Source organism: Balearica regulorum, chromosome 6, assembly GCF_011004875.1.
Source record: "Balearica regulorum gibbericeps isolate bBalReg1 chromosome 6, bBalReg1.pri, whole genome shotgun sequence".
NCBI classification, from domain to species: Eukaryota; Metazoa; Chordata; class Aves; order Gruiformes; family Gruidae; genus Balearica; species Balearica regulorum.
In genome coordinates, this window is record NC_046189.1 from 1,249,963 (window position 1) to 1,268,512 (window position 18,550).

An 18,550-nucleotide genomic window follows, 5' to 3' on the forward strand; every position below is an offset into this window, starting at 1 on the left:
TGGACACGCTCCAGCACCTCAATGTACTTCTTGTACTGAGTGGCCTAAAACTGAACACAGTAACCAAGGTGCGGGTTCACCAGAGCTCAGTACAGGGGGACGATCACTGGCCTGGTCCTGCTGGCCACACTGTTGCTGATACAAGCCAGGATGCTGTTGGCCTTCTTGGCCACCTGGGCTGGTTGTCCACCAGCACCCCCAGGTCCTTTTCTGCTGGGCAGCTTTCCAGCTGTTCTTCCCCAAGCCTGTAGCGTTGCCTGGGGTTGATGTGACCCAAGCGTAGGACCCGGCACTTGGGGGTCTTGGCACTTCTCCAAGGAGAACAGCTAGGCATGTAAGGCGTGAAGAACTCCCGTAACCAGGAATAAGCAGCTAACCCACAGCGAGATCCATCTTACTTCCCCCAAACCCAAGACATCCCGCTCCTCTTGACTCATGGACCCCGGTGGGCAGGGCGAGCGTGGGGGGCCTTGGGCATGAGACCCCCTCTCCACGTCAGCTGAGGGGTTAGGAGAAGCCAGGATTTCCTCGCTCCTCGTGCTGCCTGCTCCCCTGCCAGCTCTGCCTGTACCGGGACTTGGCACCAGAGAAAGAACAAGGTTTCCCCTCATGACCCTGGAGCGCCTGCAGGCAGATTTCTGCCTACCTGCCTGCGGCGGGGGGCGTGGCCACCCGCTCCCTCATTGCCGCCCCGCAGAAGCCTTCTGCTGTGACGTCATCTCTCCGCGCCCGGCGCCTTCCGTCGCGGCGGGGCCCGGCGGCGTCTTCTCGGAGCCGCCATGTCCTTGTGGCTGGCCAAGCTCGGCCCGGCGGCCGTTCGGGGCCGCCTGGGGAGAACCGTGGTGCCGGCGGTGAGCGGGGCTGGGGAAAAGGCAGTGGAGGAGGGCGGGGGGGGGGGGGTGGGTGGGTGTCCCTGCGCCCAGCCGAGGTTCTCCTTGGCTGCGGCGTTCCCCCCCCTCAGAGCGGCCGGGCGGGCTCACCTTGGGGTTCCCGGGCCGCTCTGCCGGCGGCTTTGCGGCGGGGGGCTGTGGTGGTAGCCCCGTCTCTCCGCGATTTAAGAGCGGGGTTGGGCCCCCGAGCCGGTCTGCGCTCGCTCCCAGCAGCGTTCTGTGCTCGGAGGGGCCGTGTCCCCGGGGAGCGCTGGGGATGCCCCGGCGGCGGGGGGGTTGGGGGGTGCTGGGCTGGGGTCCCCCTTGGAAGGGGACGTTCCCGATGGGCTTCGGAGGGGAGGAAAGATTGAAGGTAGAGGCCCAAGTAAATACCTGAGGCTGAAGCGTGATGACCCGGTGACCTTCAGCTTGTGAATGTGATCTTTGGTGGTGCAAGCAGAAGGATGTTAAATAAAAAGAAAAGCGCTTGTGTAAGTGAGGTCACTACGTTGCTCAAAATAAGGCTTACTTGGTTTTTACCAAGGTGTCTGGGCAGGGCTCGGTAAGGTTCTACCTTCAGCTTTACAGGCCAGGTAGGTATTTCTTCCCCAGGAACTGCGTTGTGCAGAGATGCAGCTGTAACCCTCCTGAGAGACTGGGAGAGGGTTTAATGTTAACTTCTACTCAACAACAACCAAAAATGCAAACAAAAGCCTGCTCTAGCATCTCCCTTGGGAACGCAGGGCACACGGTGTGTCTGTGGCCCTTAGGAAGCCTGGGAAGTTTCAGTTGTCGTGTGGGTTCAGAGCAGAGCTCTGGCAGACAGCAGTCCCGATTCAAGCTTTTAATACGCTGAAAATGGTTTTGTGGTTTCTGGCTTCTCGGTTCTTGTATTTCATAAACAGCTGCTTGGCCTAAATACCGCTTCAGTTGCTGAGCTGAAATGGCAGTGCTGACTGTACTGTATGAAAATCCCTTGTATTAGATGTATGAGTGTTTATCCTCCTGTGTCCGAAAAAGCTGTGCTTTCAGCATGCCTAGGTCAGCTAAGAAAACTAAAATATGCTAATTTTGTTGCTGTGTTCTTTTTCAGGCAAGAATTCATGTCAGCTCTGAGCAGAATTTGCAGTATGGTTGGCTGGCTTACATGTTGGGAGACAGAGCTACAAGAAAGTTCACTGAATACAGCAAAATCTTTACAGTGGATGGAAACTTATCTTCAGGGAAAGGCAAGCTTGCACAACAAATAGCAGAAAAACTAGGTATGTCTTATTTTACATATTTCTCTAATAGTGAATAGAATTTAACAGTGTAACTGTCATACTTGTGTAAAGTAAGTTCACCAAACCAGCAATTTTTGACTAGCAAATAATTAGGTAGGCAATGCCGCAGTTAGTGGAGGACTCGTACATAAAGGGAGAATAAAATGTTGGTGAGGTGTGATGTGAGGATCTTGTTGGATCTGCGGGATGCTTGTGTAAGTATGATTTGTTAGGAATGAAATTTCACCTCTAATGAAGTTGGTTTGCTCACTGAGTTCCTAGCTCCAGTAGAGTCAGTGAGTGCCTCGAGGGATGGGATTTTCTGCGTGGGTGTACGCAGTGCTTCAAGGGGGAGCAGAGCATCGGCGGCAAAAAGATTCTGCTTAGAACAATAGCTTGGCTCTCATTGTGGGAGGTGAAAGGTGGCAATACTTCAAATTAGGGTTTTCTACCCTCCGTGATGTCACTGACCAAAGATTTCTTTTTTATGCTCTGTTTTCAAGTGTTATTTAATGTAGAGCTCTATATTCAAATGAGCTGAACGGAGCTGTTACTGTAAACGACCCAAACTTACTATTTTGATTGGTGTTCTGTTGTGTGTGTTTGGTCAGGAATGAAATATTTCCCAGAAGCAGACATCCATTACCTAGACAGAATCACAGGAGACGGAACATTGCTGCCTGAGAAATTTAATGGTTTCTGTAACCTGGAGAGATTTTACAATGATCCAAAATGCCCTGACGGACACTCTTATCGGCTGCAAGCTTGGCTGTTTGGTAACCGCGTTTTACAGTATGCCGACGCGTTGGAGCATCTGCTGACCACAGGTTAGATTTCATAGTAAATCAATTTCATTTCTAAAGTAACTTGTAAGTGTAAGCTGTGAGCTGTTCTGAAGCGCTTTGCTAGTCTCTGCATTTTGAAATGAAAGGCTGTTTTGTTGTTAAGCTTTTTACATTTTCCCTCTCAGTGAGTACAGATTAAGAGTCCGTTTAGGAAAATGCCCGGCATATTTTGTTAAAACAATATCTTGTATCATTTCTAGTGAAAGAAATATGTGCCAGATCCAATTTCATTAGTTTTAATTTGGCAATGCTTGATGTTTATTTTCAGAAAGAGATTTTAAACACACTGAGACAGCTGTGAGTTGTTCAGCCTTTTTAAAACTCTCCCTAGACTTAGTTCCTGATAGAGAGAGTGAACAAAAGACACTGACTTCATTGAATACTGGTTTTGTGGTGGTATTGTACTTTGAGTGTCTTCTGGTGTGAAGAGATTTCGTATACCAACACTGATTTTCCTGTTGCTCATACTTTAATAATTACTTTCTGGCATTCACACCTTTTCGTCTTTTTTAGAAAACATCAGGCACAAATATAAATGTATTCCTTAAACACAGTAGTACTTAGCTACTGTAATGATAGGTACAGCAGGAGAATGGCGTGTGTTCGGTATACATATCCAGCATGTTTGTGTGAGCCAAAACCTTCCTCTTTTAAATAAAATTTCTAGAAAAGTGCTCAGAAAACTGACCGTAAGAGCAGTGCTGTCTTTAATGTTAAATGTTGCTGCCAGCAGTCTCTTGGGGCCTTGCTGACTGGGACCTACTCTCAATTGCAGGACAAGGTGTGGTGATGGAGCGCTCTCCCTACAGCGACTTTGTCTTTCTGAATGCAATGTTTAACCAAGGCTATATCCACAAGCGATGTAAGTTACCTGTGTGAAAAAAGAAGTTATTTTGCCATAATCTCAGCCAGAAGGGGGTGGTAGTTTGGTTTTCAAAAAAAGAAACAAAAAAGCCTGCTTGTAAGATGGACTTAAATATTCAGAGTTGTTCATGAAGTGCTTGGTTCCATGCATCAAGGACCAACCTCAAGCCATGAGACTTCCAGTTTTAATTTGAGGTTTCGGTTCTGCTTATATTTTAAAGAACATGTATTCTGTGTATTGTTTATTTGTGTCCTCTCAGCTAGAGACTCCTGTAGTTCCCTGGATGTGCAGGTGGATGTGCTGATGAAGGCTAGATGTCCTTCAAGCAGACTGTCATCTTGCAGTGTTAGGTGGGAGGTAAATAATGAGTCAACAGGGTTTGGCCAAACACAAATGTTGCTCTTGTCTTCAAGAAGGGCAAGGAGGAGGATCCAGGAAGGTTGATCTGCAGGAAGGTGATGGAACAAATCCTCCTGGAAGCCACTTCTAAATATAGGGAGGATGTGAAGGTGATGGAGAATAGTCATCGTAGTTTTGTGAAAAGGAAATCACACTTTAAACACCCAATAGCCAGCTCCTCATAGAAGGCTAGCTCAGTGGATGAGCAGAGAGCAATGGATATTGTTTATCTTAAGCAAGGCTTTCAGTGCTGTCGTTCATAACCTCCTCACTGATGAATTGATGAAGTATGGATGAGATATGTGGGTAGTAGATTGAAAAGTGGCTGAACTGCTGGCCTCAGAGGGTTGTGATCAGCGGTGTGAAGTCCAGCGGGAGGCCAGTAACTGATGTATCCCGGGGGAGGATACTGGGGCCGAACCAGGTTTAAACTGGGTTTAAAACGTGGATGACAGGACAGAGCGTAGCCTCAGCAGATTTGCAGGTGATACAAAATTGGGGAGGGGTATGGTTGACACACTATATGTGTTTGGTGCTATTCAGAGGAACCTGGACGGGCTGGAGAAATGGTTGGATGGTAACCCCGACAAAAGGGAATGTGAAGTCTTCACACTGCAGGCACTCGAACACGCTGGGACACAACTGCCTAGAAAGTTTTGTGAAGGAGGACCTGGGGGTTCTGATGGATGCCAAGTTGAATGTGAGCCAGCAACATGCCCTTGTGGCAGAGGATGCCACCAGCATCCCGGGTGCTGCATGAAACAGCATTTTGTCAGCAGGTCAAGGGAGGTCATCACCAAATCTGGAGTATTGTGCCCAGTTCTGGGCTACTGGTTGAAGAAAGGTAGGAACTTACTGGAGCAAAGGGCCACAAAGGTCACTAAAACTGGAGCATCCGATGTGTGAGGAGGGGCTGAGAGAGCTGGAATTGTTTTGGCCTGGAGAAGAGAAGGCTCAGGGAGATGTGCATAAATACCTGATGGTATTTATGTGTATAGATACTTGATAGGGAGGACTATTGGATGGAACCAGTCTTTCCTCAGTGGCACCTAGTGAGAGGATGAGAGGCAAAGGGCACCAACTGAAATACAAAAAGTTGCATTTATTAAAAAAAAACCCAACACTTACTGCTGTGAAGGTAGTCAAACCCTAGAGCAGGTTGTCTGGGGAAGCTGTGGGATCTCTATCCTGGAGATACTCAAACACTGTGGGGCACAATCCTGAGCCACCTGCTCTAGCTGACACTACTCTGAGCACAGTGATTGAACCAGATGATCTGTGGATGTTCCTTCCAACCCGAGTGACTCTGTAGTTTGGGGTTGTGGGTGCTGAGATCCTGAGCAGCGCTGTGTTACTGTGCTGGTGCCTTGTGGGGGGGTGCATGGAGTCTCCCTTGGTTAGGAATGGAGCAGTTATGTGACCAGTCACAACCAAAATCTGCAAACTTACAGCTGAACAAGAGGTTGAAAGTCTAGAAAATAACTGTAAAGCCCAGTTGTCAACTGACCCCTTAGTAAATTGCTATTGAAGTTCTTGTTTCTGCCAGTTCTTAGCAAATCTGGCATTTTGGCTACCCCTGAGGTGAAGATAATTGTTTCCCTGACTGCCTTGTGTTTCTGCTGTCTTGTTTGATTTGGCCTGGGTGTGGGAGGTATTTGTTTTTAACACCTGCTGTAAGTTGTAACTTCCTGCTGAATGAGTTTGAGAGCTGGTTGTAATGAACTGTGTCTTACAGCTCTGTGTTGGTGATGCAAAGCCCAGCAACCCACAGTTTATACTTCATATAAAATGCCAACAACAAGTAATGGATTGTACTGAAATCCTTCAACAGCAAACATCTTGGTTAGAGGTACTGCTTGCTGCTGCTTTCTGTGGTGCCAAGCACAGTGGGCTTTAAATTTTTCATGAACTGTTTGAATTTGAAAGCCTGGCACTCTGTTTCTAAGCTAAGCTGGTGAGCTTTATTGAGGAAAGCTTGCACTTGAGCTAAGTTTAATGGAGCCTGTGCTATTCGTGCAACTTAAATTTGAACAGATACCTCCCCTGAACCTGCGTGGCTTCCTAATCACCAGCTATTGCCCCCAAAATGCTTTAGGTTATTGGTGTAGAAGAACTCAGTTGCACAGACCCAACCAACTCCTCTCAGATACATTTTTCTGCATGGTGATGTCCTCCAAAGTGGAGTCAGGTTGTCATGTTTTTGGAGACAAGATCCACTGTCGCTTGAGTAGAGCACAGATCTATTGAGTAACAGTAGTGCAGAGTATGTCTGTGGTACAGGTGAAGAGGGACACTGCTGGGTTGGTGACCTCTTAAAATACTTGCTTATAATCAGTGTGATTTTGTGGTTGTATCAGAGGACAAGGCAAATGCCTGCCTGATCCTTGGGTTTCCCCCCGTGGTGGGAAAAAGAGTATGTCTTGCAAAGTTTTCCTGAAGCATGTGACTTTTCCGTTGGATGGGGCCGTTTATTTTGTGTATGAGGCTGTGGCAGGAGCAGCCCCAGCCAGCGGTCACCCCAGGTGTCCCAAGTGCTGCAGTCTCTGTGATGTTTTGAGAGGCTGTCTCTAAACAATGGGGGGAAAAAAACTAGCTTTCTCTAAACTTAAGTCAGAAATAAATCCTCTCTTTGATATAACTGATGTTAGATTCTTATATCTCAGTGTAGCTTCTTAGTTTAATGGTGTTTTACTTTCTGGAAGATTGTTTATTCTAAAAACTTCCTGCATCCTATTTGAGGAAAAACCTACCCTAGACTTGCTATATCAGCCAAGAAGAGGAAACTGCAGGTACAAAGCAGGGGGGGGATGTGATTTATTTGCAAATAGAATGTGTTTAGCAAATGCAGGAAAAAACACTCAATACATGATTGCAGATTCATTACCTGATAGGTTATAATTTTAATGCTGTTCCTATTACGCTTGTCCTCATTTGCAACGCGTGTATGTGTTCAGCTGGGCTGCCTTTAGCTCTCCAGCGTGTTTGGTTTTGGTTTTTATACAGGTATTGATCACTACAAGGAGATCAAAGAGGTCAGCGTTTGTGAATTCCTGCCACCTCACTTGGCCATTTATATAGATGTACCCGTCCCTGAGGTGCAGAAGAGGATTCAAGAGAAAGGCAAGGTAATTTAATCACTTGCCACAATTACTGCCTGTTCATGTCTGTTGTGATCGTGCCCTTATGTGTGAGTCCCACAGGATTTGCTGCAGAATTCTACTTCTGAAAAGCTTCTCGTCCTTTTAGGTGTAAGAACTGTGTGTTGGTATGACTGCGAGTATTCTGGCACGCTTGCTCTAAAAATCAGCTTTTTTGACTGCATCAATATGCTGTCATTTCTGTAATGAGAACCTCTGTAAAAATCATCTGCCCTTAAAAAAAAAAATTTAAAAAAATCAAATAGCCTTTGTAGCTGCTGTTTCAGGAGTCGTGTCCAAGTAATATGCTGTTTGCAGCATGCTGTAAGATTATCTGTGCTTCCTGAGTGGTGGAAGCCCCAAATGTCTGTCCCCTTCTCCAGCTTCCCCAGTTGACTACTATTTCAGACCTGTGTTGATGTTAGCGTGGGTCACTTGTGATCAGCAAGTTCAGTTAACTTTCTGAAATTAAGAAAATCGCTGCTTGGCACTTTTGTGTTAACACGGCAAACCCACCAATTTTAAACTTAAAACTAGTTTTAAGTTTAAGCCTTCCATGAGATAAAAAATCCAGGGTGTTTCTAGCTAATTTAATGTAAAGTTGATAAGAAATATAGTTGTTTTTTGTCACTAGGGTAACGTCAGTCCAATCTGAGGTCATAATATGTGACACTTACCTATGGTTGATCTTTGATTGTTGTGGGACATTCTCACTTTGGCTTTCAAAACCCTTCTTTCCAAGATGTCTTTTTAAAGTCATGGTATTGGACGGAGACTGCTCTTAAAAAGAAAAACAAAATTAACTCAGTTTTGTAGCATCATCTTCAAATTACCTCTCTTGTTATATCAGTGTATTGGATTACTGGGTTATTGAAATAGTCCTGGATCAGAAAAGCTATAGGGTACACTTGTATAATGGCTAATGTAAATAAGGGTTTTGGTTTGGGTTTTTTCTTCGTCCTTCTGTGATATTTTGACACATGCTTGTAATTGTTCTCAGATGCATTATGAGGATTAAATGATGTTTACCTTGCACCTTGTTCAAAGGCCAAGGGAAATTGTAGTCAAGTGTTTAACTGCGGAAAGCCTGATAGATTCAAAGAAATCTTTGGTTTATTACTAAAAAAAAAATCTCAGGTCTTCTAAATGCTTGGTGATGCCTGCTTCTCTCAAAGCACGTGTGTGTCTGTTAGCGTGCTAGGGTGAGCTAGTAGCATTTTGTTTCGCAGTTTCCTGCTGATTTAAGAGGGAGGGTGATGATTGCCGAAGGGAAGCCACTTCAGAGCTGTAAATGGAAGGCTGCCCTTGCTGCTTTGTGATCTTCGTGGCCTGAATTGCTTAGTCTGCTGGTCCAGCAACTCTCCCCTTCTGCCCTGCAGCAGTGCAGGCCGTGACTGAATGCGTGTCTGCGCTTTAATGAACAAGATGCTTTTCTGTAGGAAAACCATAGCTTTTTTAGCAACTCCAGTGACAGAATTAGAAGCTGCTTTATGTATCATGGGAACCTGTGAATTCTTTGCCCTTGTGAGCATAAAGGTCAGTGGTGTTTTTGAGCCCTTCTGGCAGAAATTGCTGGTGTAACTTGTGACTTCCTTGGGGCAGTGGCACTGCTGAACATTAGTGCTTGTTTGGGGATGGTTATTTTTTTTGAATTCTGCCTTCTTGGCAGGTAGAGTGTTGACTGGTATTCAGCACACTGTTGTTGCAGGGCACTGGAAAAAGAAAAGCCCTTCAGTGGGTCCGACAAGCAGACGCATGGATCCTTCCAACATAGTGGGCATCTTGGATGAACATTTCAAGCAGGAAATGTAGTTTTAATTTTAGGATTGAAGTGAAGGAACACATGGTAGATTAGAGAAATTCTTTGTGTTTTGCAAATATGGCATTAAAGTACACCATGCGAAAGATGAACGGTTTAGCAGCAGATATGATACCATGAAACTTCAAAGAAAGATTCTGGAGTGGGTGGTTGGAGTGGATGGTTGCCCATGCGCTCGTCTGAAACTGTGGAAATGGATGCGTGTTGGCCCTCTAGTCGAAAATGCAGATTCAGACAGTCTTCTATTTCCTGGATGTTTATATATAAACTTCCTTGAATGTGCAGGTAGGATTGATCGCTCCTTGGACAGCTAGTCTTTTTGAGGCTGTTGATTCATGGTTCTCTTAGTTTATGCGAACTCAGGGAAAATGAGGTGATTCCTGCAACAAACTGAAATAAATTAGAAGGAAGTTTTTCTCTTTTACGTTCTTCCATTGAACCCACCTTTCCGTTTCTAGATTCACTAGTGTGTCGGAAGAATCTTACTCGTATGGCTAATCATTAAAACCATGGACATAACGGTACAGGGCAAAGCAGTGATTAATGCAGACTGATTTGTTCGTTAGGCTACTCCAGATATTTAATGCCACGTAAGAGATTCTAAACACTCCAGATGTCTTAATTCTTGAAACTTCCATTGATGTGTATGTGGTTTGCTTGGATGTTTGACTGCTAATCCAAGAGTGAGCTCTTGACAGATGGGGTAGCAGTGCCTTCTGCTTAGGCTGGAATCCGTGCTGGTGGGAAAAGAAAGAAAGCTCATTTCACAATACTGTTTTCTGTTTGTTTTTAGCCATATGAAAAAAAGGTGTCCCCTTTGTATCTCCAGGACATCGAGGATGCTTACAAGAAAACCTTCTTACCAGAGATCAGGTTAGCAAACCAAAATGTTCTGTCTGTTAAGTCTTTGAGTAAAAATGCATGCGAATCCTAAAATCTCTGCCAGTATAAACAAATAAAATCATGTCATGTGAGAAGTCTTCCTTGTGCTATGTGGTGCAGTATTATGCCCTAATAATGGGGTATTGCATCCGTGACATAACTATTGTGTAACTTGTGTGTAGTTACTTCTGACATCTAACATAGTCTGACGCCAGTGTTAGAATATTGGAAGATTAAAAATGAAGTTTTTCTAGGTGGGAGCTTTATAAAGCAGCGTTGACTCTTCAGAGGTTCAGAGTGGATGAAGTGTTGTACGGTGGTCAATTAACAAGATCCAATACCTAATACATTTAAAAGCTAATGAGTTCTGATTTGCAATATGTTTTTTCATCCTGCTGTCTCAGCATTGCAGCTTTGCTGTCATGGAGTCAGATACAGGGAAGCATAAAGTTTTTTCATAGTTAAAAGAGCAGTTCAGGAGCAAAGCCAGGAATCTGGTCTGCAAAACCAAGTTCTATCTCCCTTTCTGACAGTATTCTGTACGTGGTTGGCATCCACCCCTTTCCTTCTCTTTCTGTCAGCTTGCAACACTGGTTGGAGTGTTTTTTTGGAGGTACGTCCAAAATGCCACAGCTATAGCTGTGTGTTTGCATGACCTAAGGAGAGTGTGATGCAATATAAGCTTTTCTCAGGCCTTTTTGGAGAGTTTGGAATTTTTCTCCTCTAAAAACCTCATTTCAGTTGTTGTAGCTTTGGCTAATTTCTTGATAGTGGCATGGAGGGAGAAGAGAAAGGCTTTCAGGTGAGGGACCGTTCCCTTTTCTAGTTCTGTTTCTCCACCTCAGGAGGCATACACCTGATAGCCTTCCACATTTGAAAAGGATTTGATGGACTCGGTGCTGGTAAATAAAGACTGCACTGCTACCTGCTCCGAGAGATTCAAGGTGGTGTTCTCTGGGCTCCCTGGCTTTGTCCAGCTGGGAAGCAAGAATGTGTGTGCTGTAAACTTGAGACTATTACAGTTTGCCAGCTATCCCAATTCTTGTAAAAGAGCTCTAACAAAAATTAAATTGTCCTAAAAATTGAAAAGCACGTGGACGTAAGCAGTCTTGGTCCCTCAAACACATAGCTTTCTGAAAGGGTAACTCTTAAAGGTCACAGAGCCCGGCCTGCTTGACATCAAAACAATCTGTAATTGCCAAGATTCGGTGTATGCATGAAGCTGATTATTGAGTTGCATTTAAGTCAAAGTAGATCCTCAGGTATATTGCAGCCTGCTTGTTTCCCCTTGCTTTTTTTGCTCCATCTCCCAGGGTAAATCAGTGTAATTGTGCTGCCAGCAATTGAACCGAATAACTTCATATCGAGCTCGTCATTCATACAGGGCAGAAGTTGTTGGTGTGATGTATGGTCAGCTGCCTCCTGGCGCAGCTAGCGCATGGCTCTCGGAAGCAAACAGGGGCTAAGGATGGAGAGGGAGGGTGGGAAACCTTGGGACCGTCATCCCCCTGAGGGCAGAACTGGTTTGAATTTAATGGCGAGGAGGAAAAAAAAAAAGAAATCTTGCTTGTTCTTTGGATCAAACTGAGCCCCAGAAATACACCGTGGGTGTTTAGTGAAGCTAAATCCTAGACCTGGTCCTGCTGTGATTTCAACTCTTTCCCCTTTGTATGCGGTCAGTACACCTGTTAAGCAAACACCCTCTGGTTGGCATCCTTGTCGGCGGGTGGGCTTACAAAGCTTGTCAGATCAATCTTTGTGCTTGGCTCTGAAGGACGTCGCTGTCCCCTTGGGTGTGGGGGAGTTGTGAATGGGTGAAACCTCAGCTTTGCACATCTCTGGACCTCGCTGATGGTTTGTACGTTGGATACATGTACAGAAGCTTCAATTGTCTTTAACTCTTTGCTGGCTTGCGGAGTGATGCAGTGACTTACATTCATGCCTGGCTGTTAGTCTTTAGGCAGACTAAGAAGTGTTTGATTCCCTCCCTCTTGAGGATGACCAAAATCTGGTTCAGACAGGCTAAAAAGAGTTGTTATAGACTGTTGAACAAGCTGCATGCTTTCCATGTTCAAGCTTATGTTTGCTTGTTCTCTTGCTTTATTTTCTTGCTGCATTTCAAGAAGTCTAGTTTGTTACTTAGCAAAATTCCTGCTCCCTTGTTCCATTTAATTGGAGCAACTTGCTTGAAGCAGTGTGATTTATAGTGGATATTTGCTGTCTTAACATGAATGTCTTCCAGTGTTTCTTTTGATAGTGATTTGTGAGCCCGGTGCTGTGGCAGGTACTACCTCCTGATTTTGAACAGACAACTTTTGGTTTTCGTTTGATTTTTCTTTTCCTGGACCAAAGCCCTAAGGTTGCTAATGATCTCTTTCATATCCAACACTGCTTCCACTGAGCAGCTTTTTTCTCTTAATGAAAACCCTTATAATCTGCAAAGTACCAAGTGATTTGATCTGCACTGTTAATGCAATTGCCACTGTAAGACTAGTGAAGTCTGATCTCTCCCTTTGGTTACGGACAGTTGATATTGAAGATGCTCAAGAGTGTGTGCTACTCTGTCAGAGCAGCTCCATTTGAAAGGAGGCCAGTTATTTTCTTTCTGTGACTGTGGAGTGGCTTGAAGCTTTCTGCTTTGTTCTCAAGTTGAGAACAAACTCTTTGAGTAGTTCCCCTGGAGCACCAGTTGACTGTAAGAGCTGAAGGGTTTGTAGGAATAAAAGGCATTTTATTGGTGAACTTTTTTACCAGAGCTGTTTCCGCTGACGCCGGTGTTAATGCAGACCAGGAACTAGTTTGGACTGCTGCAGTTATAAGTTATTTTGATAATGTATTTAGAGCAACCTAGATTGCCAGCCTTAATCCTGATTAAACTTGGAAGTGGTTGTGCTAAGCAAAAAGTCTGCAAATTCTTCTCTGTGCTCCTCAGCTTTGCTGTGTGTTTGATACACCGTGCACATTGGGCATGCATCTTTATTTTCTCTTGATTTTTTTTTTTTGTTTTGTTACCTAAAGGGAAGGTCTTCCAGGGCAGCGGGAGCAGGTTTGGGAACAACTTACCCATGGGCGGCTGTGCATATGTGGTAGTGAAATGTGTTCATGTAGGAACCCCTATCGTGGCCCTGCTCTGCAAGTGACTTTTCTGTGAAGGCTCCTGTACAAGATTGTTTTCTTATTCATAACCAGGAAGCTATTAACCTGTTTTAAATGTTTTTATACTTACAGATTCTGCTGCCTGCATTGTATTGTTAGCTCAGTCTTAGTAAATAATGATGAATGAGTGTATTCTTCTCTGAAAAAATTACCCACAAGTATTAATATACTTGTAAAAAGGAAAGTCTACTGCAGTTTTGGTTCGACTGGTTGAAAATTTCACTTGGCTTCAGATAGATTGGGCAACTGTAATTGGGGCAAGTATCCACATTAGTTGAAATGGAAACAAATTTATAGGTGGGATTTTTTTACTTTTTTTAACAGAAACTATGTAGATATCACAGGCCATTTGCCCTTTAAAACCAGCTTTCCACCAGGAAAGAAGCAGCTTAAAGGTCTAATAGGAATTCTATTTCCATAATTCTGTTTACTAATAGGAATTCTATTGCAAAAACTCTACAAGCATTCTAAAAAACTGTAATGATTTTGGTTCTGTGTTTGTGCCTTTTAACTTCATTTCTGCTTCATTTTGGAACAGCAGGGAAAGGATGGGTAGAGCAGTTGTATCAGGGGAATTAAATTTTTTTCCTCTTTGCAGCGAGACCAGTGAAGTTCTGCAGTACACAGCAACTGAGGCAGAGGATGTGGAGAGGGTAAGAGTTTGCTGCATATATTGATTTTCTTTTTTTAAAACTTCCAAGACTGAACTATAAAGAGAACACATTGTCCTAGATAAAAACTTAGTGTTTGAAGTGGTTGGTGGGGTGGGCAGGGCTCTGCATCGCTCAGTTTGGGAACTAATGACATGAACCAAGAGGTAAGTCACCTCCAGCATTCAGCGTAGACTTTGTCTCCCAGTATAAGGTCTGTCTCTGCTGGCTTGTGCCGTTGTGCAGCTTCTTGTGGTCCCGGTTGGTGCATAGGTTCCTATGTGATAAAATAGCTGTTGTTTTCCAAACATTATTTGGTTATAGCAAAGAACTGGATAACTAGAGTTGTTATAAGCTTTGTAACCCTGGATTATTCATCCACGTGCTAGTTCATGCAGTATCTAAACTGCAATTTTTTTTCTCCAAATGGCTTTGGCAGACATGTTAGTCCTGGACCAAGCCAGATAAATTGCCTTTTCATTGCTAGAAATAAACCATCTCTTATGTGACAGGATTAACACGAGATTGCTGCTTCCTCCTACTCAACTGTGTTCTTTTTTGGAGTAGGTGTAATATCTTTGCCTTATTTCAGCAAACATTCTCTCTCATGGAGGGTTACTAGTGGGATAACAGAAGCCTTTTGCTTCCCCGTTGTGAACTTCTCTCTGTAGCTGCTGTCCCCTGCCGGAAGAGCAACGAGCCTTTTGTAATTCTGGGCAGGTTTGTAGTTGAGCCCATTTCAGTTCTGGGGATGAAGGTTACACAGTGAATCCTTCAAAACTCAGTTGAATTCTGTAGTAGTGATAAGGATCTCAGCTGCACTAAAAATACCTTTTCAGATGTGTCTTGCTGATTTTAATATTTTCATCCTCTGTGTTTCTTGTTTGAAAGCTGACAATCTTTCTAGAGTCCACTTCATGCTCTCCTTTCCTCTGTTAGAGGGGGAAAAGAACTATGAGGCTGGTTATGTTGCTTTTTGCTATAGGAAATAGGTCCAGACCTTTATGCAGCAGTATGCAATTAATTCCTAAATCAGCTGGGAAGAGAGAAGTGGCAGGGTGATTACTTTGAGATGGAAAACTTACTACCTTGGTGAAGCAGAAAAGTTTGGGAAAACATAACAGGCTTTTTTCCCAAATCAGATGCAAAAGGAAAAGAACATTTGTTTCGGTATTCCAGCGCCTGTCCACCCACCTGCACTACGTGTGACATCCAGCAGGTAGCAGGCCATCTTACCGCATGTAGTAAGGTTTGTGTATAGTTTCATGGGTGTAATTCTGTCTTAGAGCCTTTCCTAGCTAAACCTCCAAGTCAGTGCTTAACTAAAGATCCTTAAGCCCAATCTTGGCACTCATAGCAAGGGAGGTTTCTGACTGCTTAAAGCCTTTGTGGAGTTATTTGGGGAAAAAAAAAAAAAAAAGCCTATTACTGCTGTGCTCACGTGCTGATGGACTGGGTTTGACTGGGATCAAGTTAATTTTCTTTGCAAGAGCCCATCTGGTGCTGTGCTTTAGATCTGACCAAAACAGAGTTGATAATGCACCAGTATATTTTTAGCTATTGCTGAGCAGTGCTTGCACAGCATCAGGGCTGTCTGTTTTTCACTTTGCCCCCTGCGATTAGGCTGGGGGTGTGCAGAGGTTTGGGGGGGACACAGCCGGGGATGTCTGACCCGGCCTGAGCAAAGGGATATTCCGCACTGTGTAATGTCACCGTCAGCAAGAAAACTGGGGGTAGGCTTTTTCCAAATTAGCTGAGAGCAAGGGGCTGGAAAATCTGGATCTTTGAGCTTGGTTCCTGCTGTCGACAGTAAACTCTCTCCTCTTAAGCCTGACTTTGTTTGGAGGAACAAAGTGTGGGTTTTAGTTGGCATTGTGTATGACAATAGGCTGCACCTAATATCCTCGTGTTCCCATTCAAAACCTTTGTGAAGCAGAAAATATCAATAAGGACTTTCCTGGTCCTAAAAATGTAAACTGCACTTAGCTGCCTTGCTGTGTGGTTCTAGGTCTTTTAGTTCCCTTTATGAGAACATGGTTGTGCACTATGTTTCAGGTCCTGCCCTGTTGTGGCTGGACTTCTGGATGCTTGTCCCTTTTATAATAGAAGTTATCATTATTAACTGGTAGACTTGTGATGCAGTTTGAGTTTATACCCACAAAATGGACTGGTGGCTTCAGTGTGCCAGCAGATAACTAGAAGTTCACTGTGAAATCACACTTAAAGGCACCTGCTTGCATTTGGAGTAGCACAAAATCTCTAAAATCTCTGAAAATGAGGTGGCTTTGGAAGCTTCAAAAAAACCAAAGGCCTTTCCCTTTGTTCTGAGATCAACTGTATTTACCAGTTGACAATTCTGACATCAATCATGTGCATAAAGAATATATTGCTTTAGTGGTGGCAGAGGTGCCCTTGCTTTGGTAGTAGGTAAGGCGTATAGCAGCTGGTAGGCACTCCTTGTCCAAGTTCACTCACCTGCAGCCACAGTGAATATTCTGCTTTGCAGTGAGAAGCATCCTCTGTGGCACAAAGGATCAGCATCCCAGGAGTAATATGTTCTCTGTCACGAGTTTAGATTTTTTTCTTTGGGGGGGGGGGGGGGGCATGACACACAACAAAAATAATGAATTGGGAAGAAGCTGAAATGAAAAAAAAAAAAAAAAACCCACCCCGAGGTCGGGGTGTGGATGAGAATATTGAGCAATTATAGTTAGTTTTTTCTGGATAACATAAAGGAAGGGATAAGATTTCAGAACCGTGGTGTTTCAGGAAGGTAGCCATGGATGTTTGATAGAAGAAATAAGAGAAAGTTGGGGGGGGTGTTTCCTTGTTTTCTCCCTTTCCTTCTCTCTGAGCATGTCCTGAAGTGGTCAGAATAAAGCAGCTTGTTTCCTCCCTAGATTATTTTTTTTTGTAGTAAAACTCATTGCTAGAGATTTTATTTTAATCCTTTAAATCAGGGTTTAAAGTCAGTCTAAAGCTCTTACTGCTCAAGTAGAGGGTCTACCAAGCTCAGCAATCTTGTGCCATCGTTTTACATGGAGTCATCGGTGTGCACTGATATAGTTCTTAATTTGGTTGGACAAATCTGGACTAGAGGAAGGATAATTATTTTGAAGTCAAAGTACAAGACGGTATCATTTTCATTGTTAGATGTTAGCTATAGGGATTGGTACTCTTTCCACTTCAAGGAATAAAGTGGGGTTTTGTGGTTTGTTGGGTTTTTTTTCCCATTCTGTTCAGATTCAGTTGCCTTTGGAATTAAATAGTTGAAATTTGGAAATAAGGGTTGGCAGGAGGGATTTGGCTTTGGCTTGTAGGGTGTTTGTTTACACAGGTGTATCCTGTTGATAGATAGTGATGTTTAACTGTTAGCTACCTTCAGTCTACAGATTATTTGCTGTGTGATTTGGGAGCGTAAATTTTTTATGACCTTATAGTTTAACGGCTTTTGATTTGCTCATAGGCATACACAGCTCAGCAATGACTTTTGTCTCTGAAGGGTGTTTTAAAAAGATCAGTCGGGAGTTCATATTGTAATTAACATTGGTTGTAGTGGCTAAAGGAGTAGTAAGTGCTGAAATGAGCTTTGTCAGGGTTTTTCAGACTACTTCTACATGATGACAAAACTGGGAATAAAAAGTTAGCTAGTAGGTTTGCTTAAACCAAAATTGTTTCAGTTCCTCTGTGCTTGTGAATAGTGTTTTGTATTAGGTATCGGTTTTATTCAGTGCCACCAGCTTGCGTAAAAAGGTGAAGACAGGAGGCTGCTGACAGACCAGCTTTGTGCCGCGTTCTTTGCCAGCGCAGAAGCGAAACGCTCCAGAGCTAGCCTGCCTGAATTTCTCGGTTGCAGCTGGGCTGAGCTCCTTCCTGCACGCTGTGCTCTGGACTTCGGAGGGCTGTAGCCTGCATTGCTCCTTGTGTCCGTCTCTTGCTTAAAGAAACAACCTGTGAGGAAGAAGTTTGGTGAAAATTCAACTGATAGAGCAACCTGTTGGGGTTGGGTGGGTTTGTCCCCATAAAGGACATGAATAAGAGCGGTGGCACTTTCTGCTGCCTGTAGTCCCCCCAGCTCGTCCAACAGCAGCACTCACCGGATCTCTCTGAAACAAGCTTAGAGATTGTAAGCTGTTCGTATTGGCTTAGTTGCAAAGATTACAGAAAGAGGTCTCATTATGTAAAACTGTTTTTTCTAAATCCTACCACGTTCTGCAATATATTGACCCGATCTCTCCTGGACATCGTTACAAGCTGTGCTGTGATCAAGCTTAAATCATTCATTTGCTGCTAATTCCCAGGGGTGCCAGGGCATTCCTTGTAAATTAAAAAGCTGCTCTCCTAGCCTGGGCGGGAGGCCGATACTGTTGTTAACTAGGGAGAGGTATCTTCTGATACAATAATAAGAGTGCGCAAAACTATTTTGGATACATATTTCTTTTTCCCCGCAATATATTCTGAGCCCTATTATTAGCAAGTTTATTATTAGTCCTGTCATCAGCCATAGCGGGAAGTTTCCAAAGCTTTCCTGTGGAGTAGAAAAATAATTGCTTTTGCATAGCTAATGGAAAGTATGGTGGTGGTTCAGCTTTTAAATTAATTTTTGTTTTTAAAAGGATATTTGAACTACTGTTCACCTTTCTTTCTCTTTACATCTTTGAATGCT

The 18,550-nt window shown here is 43.8% G+C and overlaps 1 protein-coding gene across 3 annotated transcripts in view; it reads left to right on the forward strand.

Annotated features, from left to right (window-relative positions):
• Window positions 1-699: 699 nt before the first annotated feature.
• NDUFA10 (NADH:ubiquinone oxidoreductase subunit A10) overlaps window positions 700-18,550 on the forward strand; it is a 42,288-nt gene continuing 24,437 nt past the window's right edge. For 2 of the 3 annotated variants that reach the window (XR_012835959.1, XM_075755845.1), the window contains exons 1-7: window positions 707-851; window positions 1,963-2,131; window positions 2,743-2,958; window positions 3,752-3,838; window positions 7,244-7,365; window positions 9,990-10,069; window positions 13,833-13,887. Coding sequence is in view for 2 of the 3 variants with exons in the window: in XM_075755845.1 (XP_075611960.1) it covers window positions 780-851; window positions 1,963-2,131; window positions 2,743-2,958; window positions 3,752-3,838; window positions 7,244-7,365; window positions 9,990-10,069; window positions 13,833-13,887 (801 nt within the window). In the remaining variant the exon portion in view is untranslated. Of the gene's footprint in view, window positions 852-1,962; window positions 2,132-2,742; window positions 2,959-3,751; window positions 3,839-7,243; window positions 7,366-9,989; window positions 10,070-13,832; window positions 13,888-18,550 lie in introns of all 3 variants that reach the window. The other variant, XM_075755843.1, reaches the window with a different exon arrangement.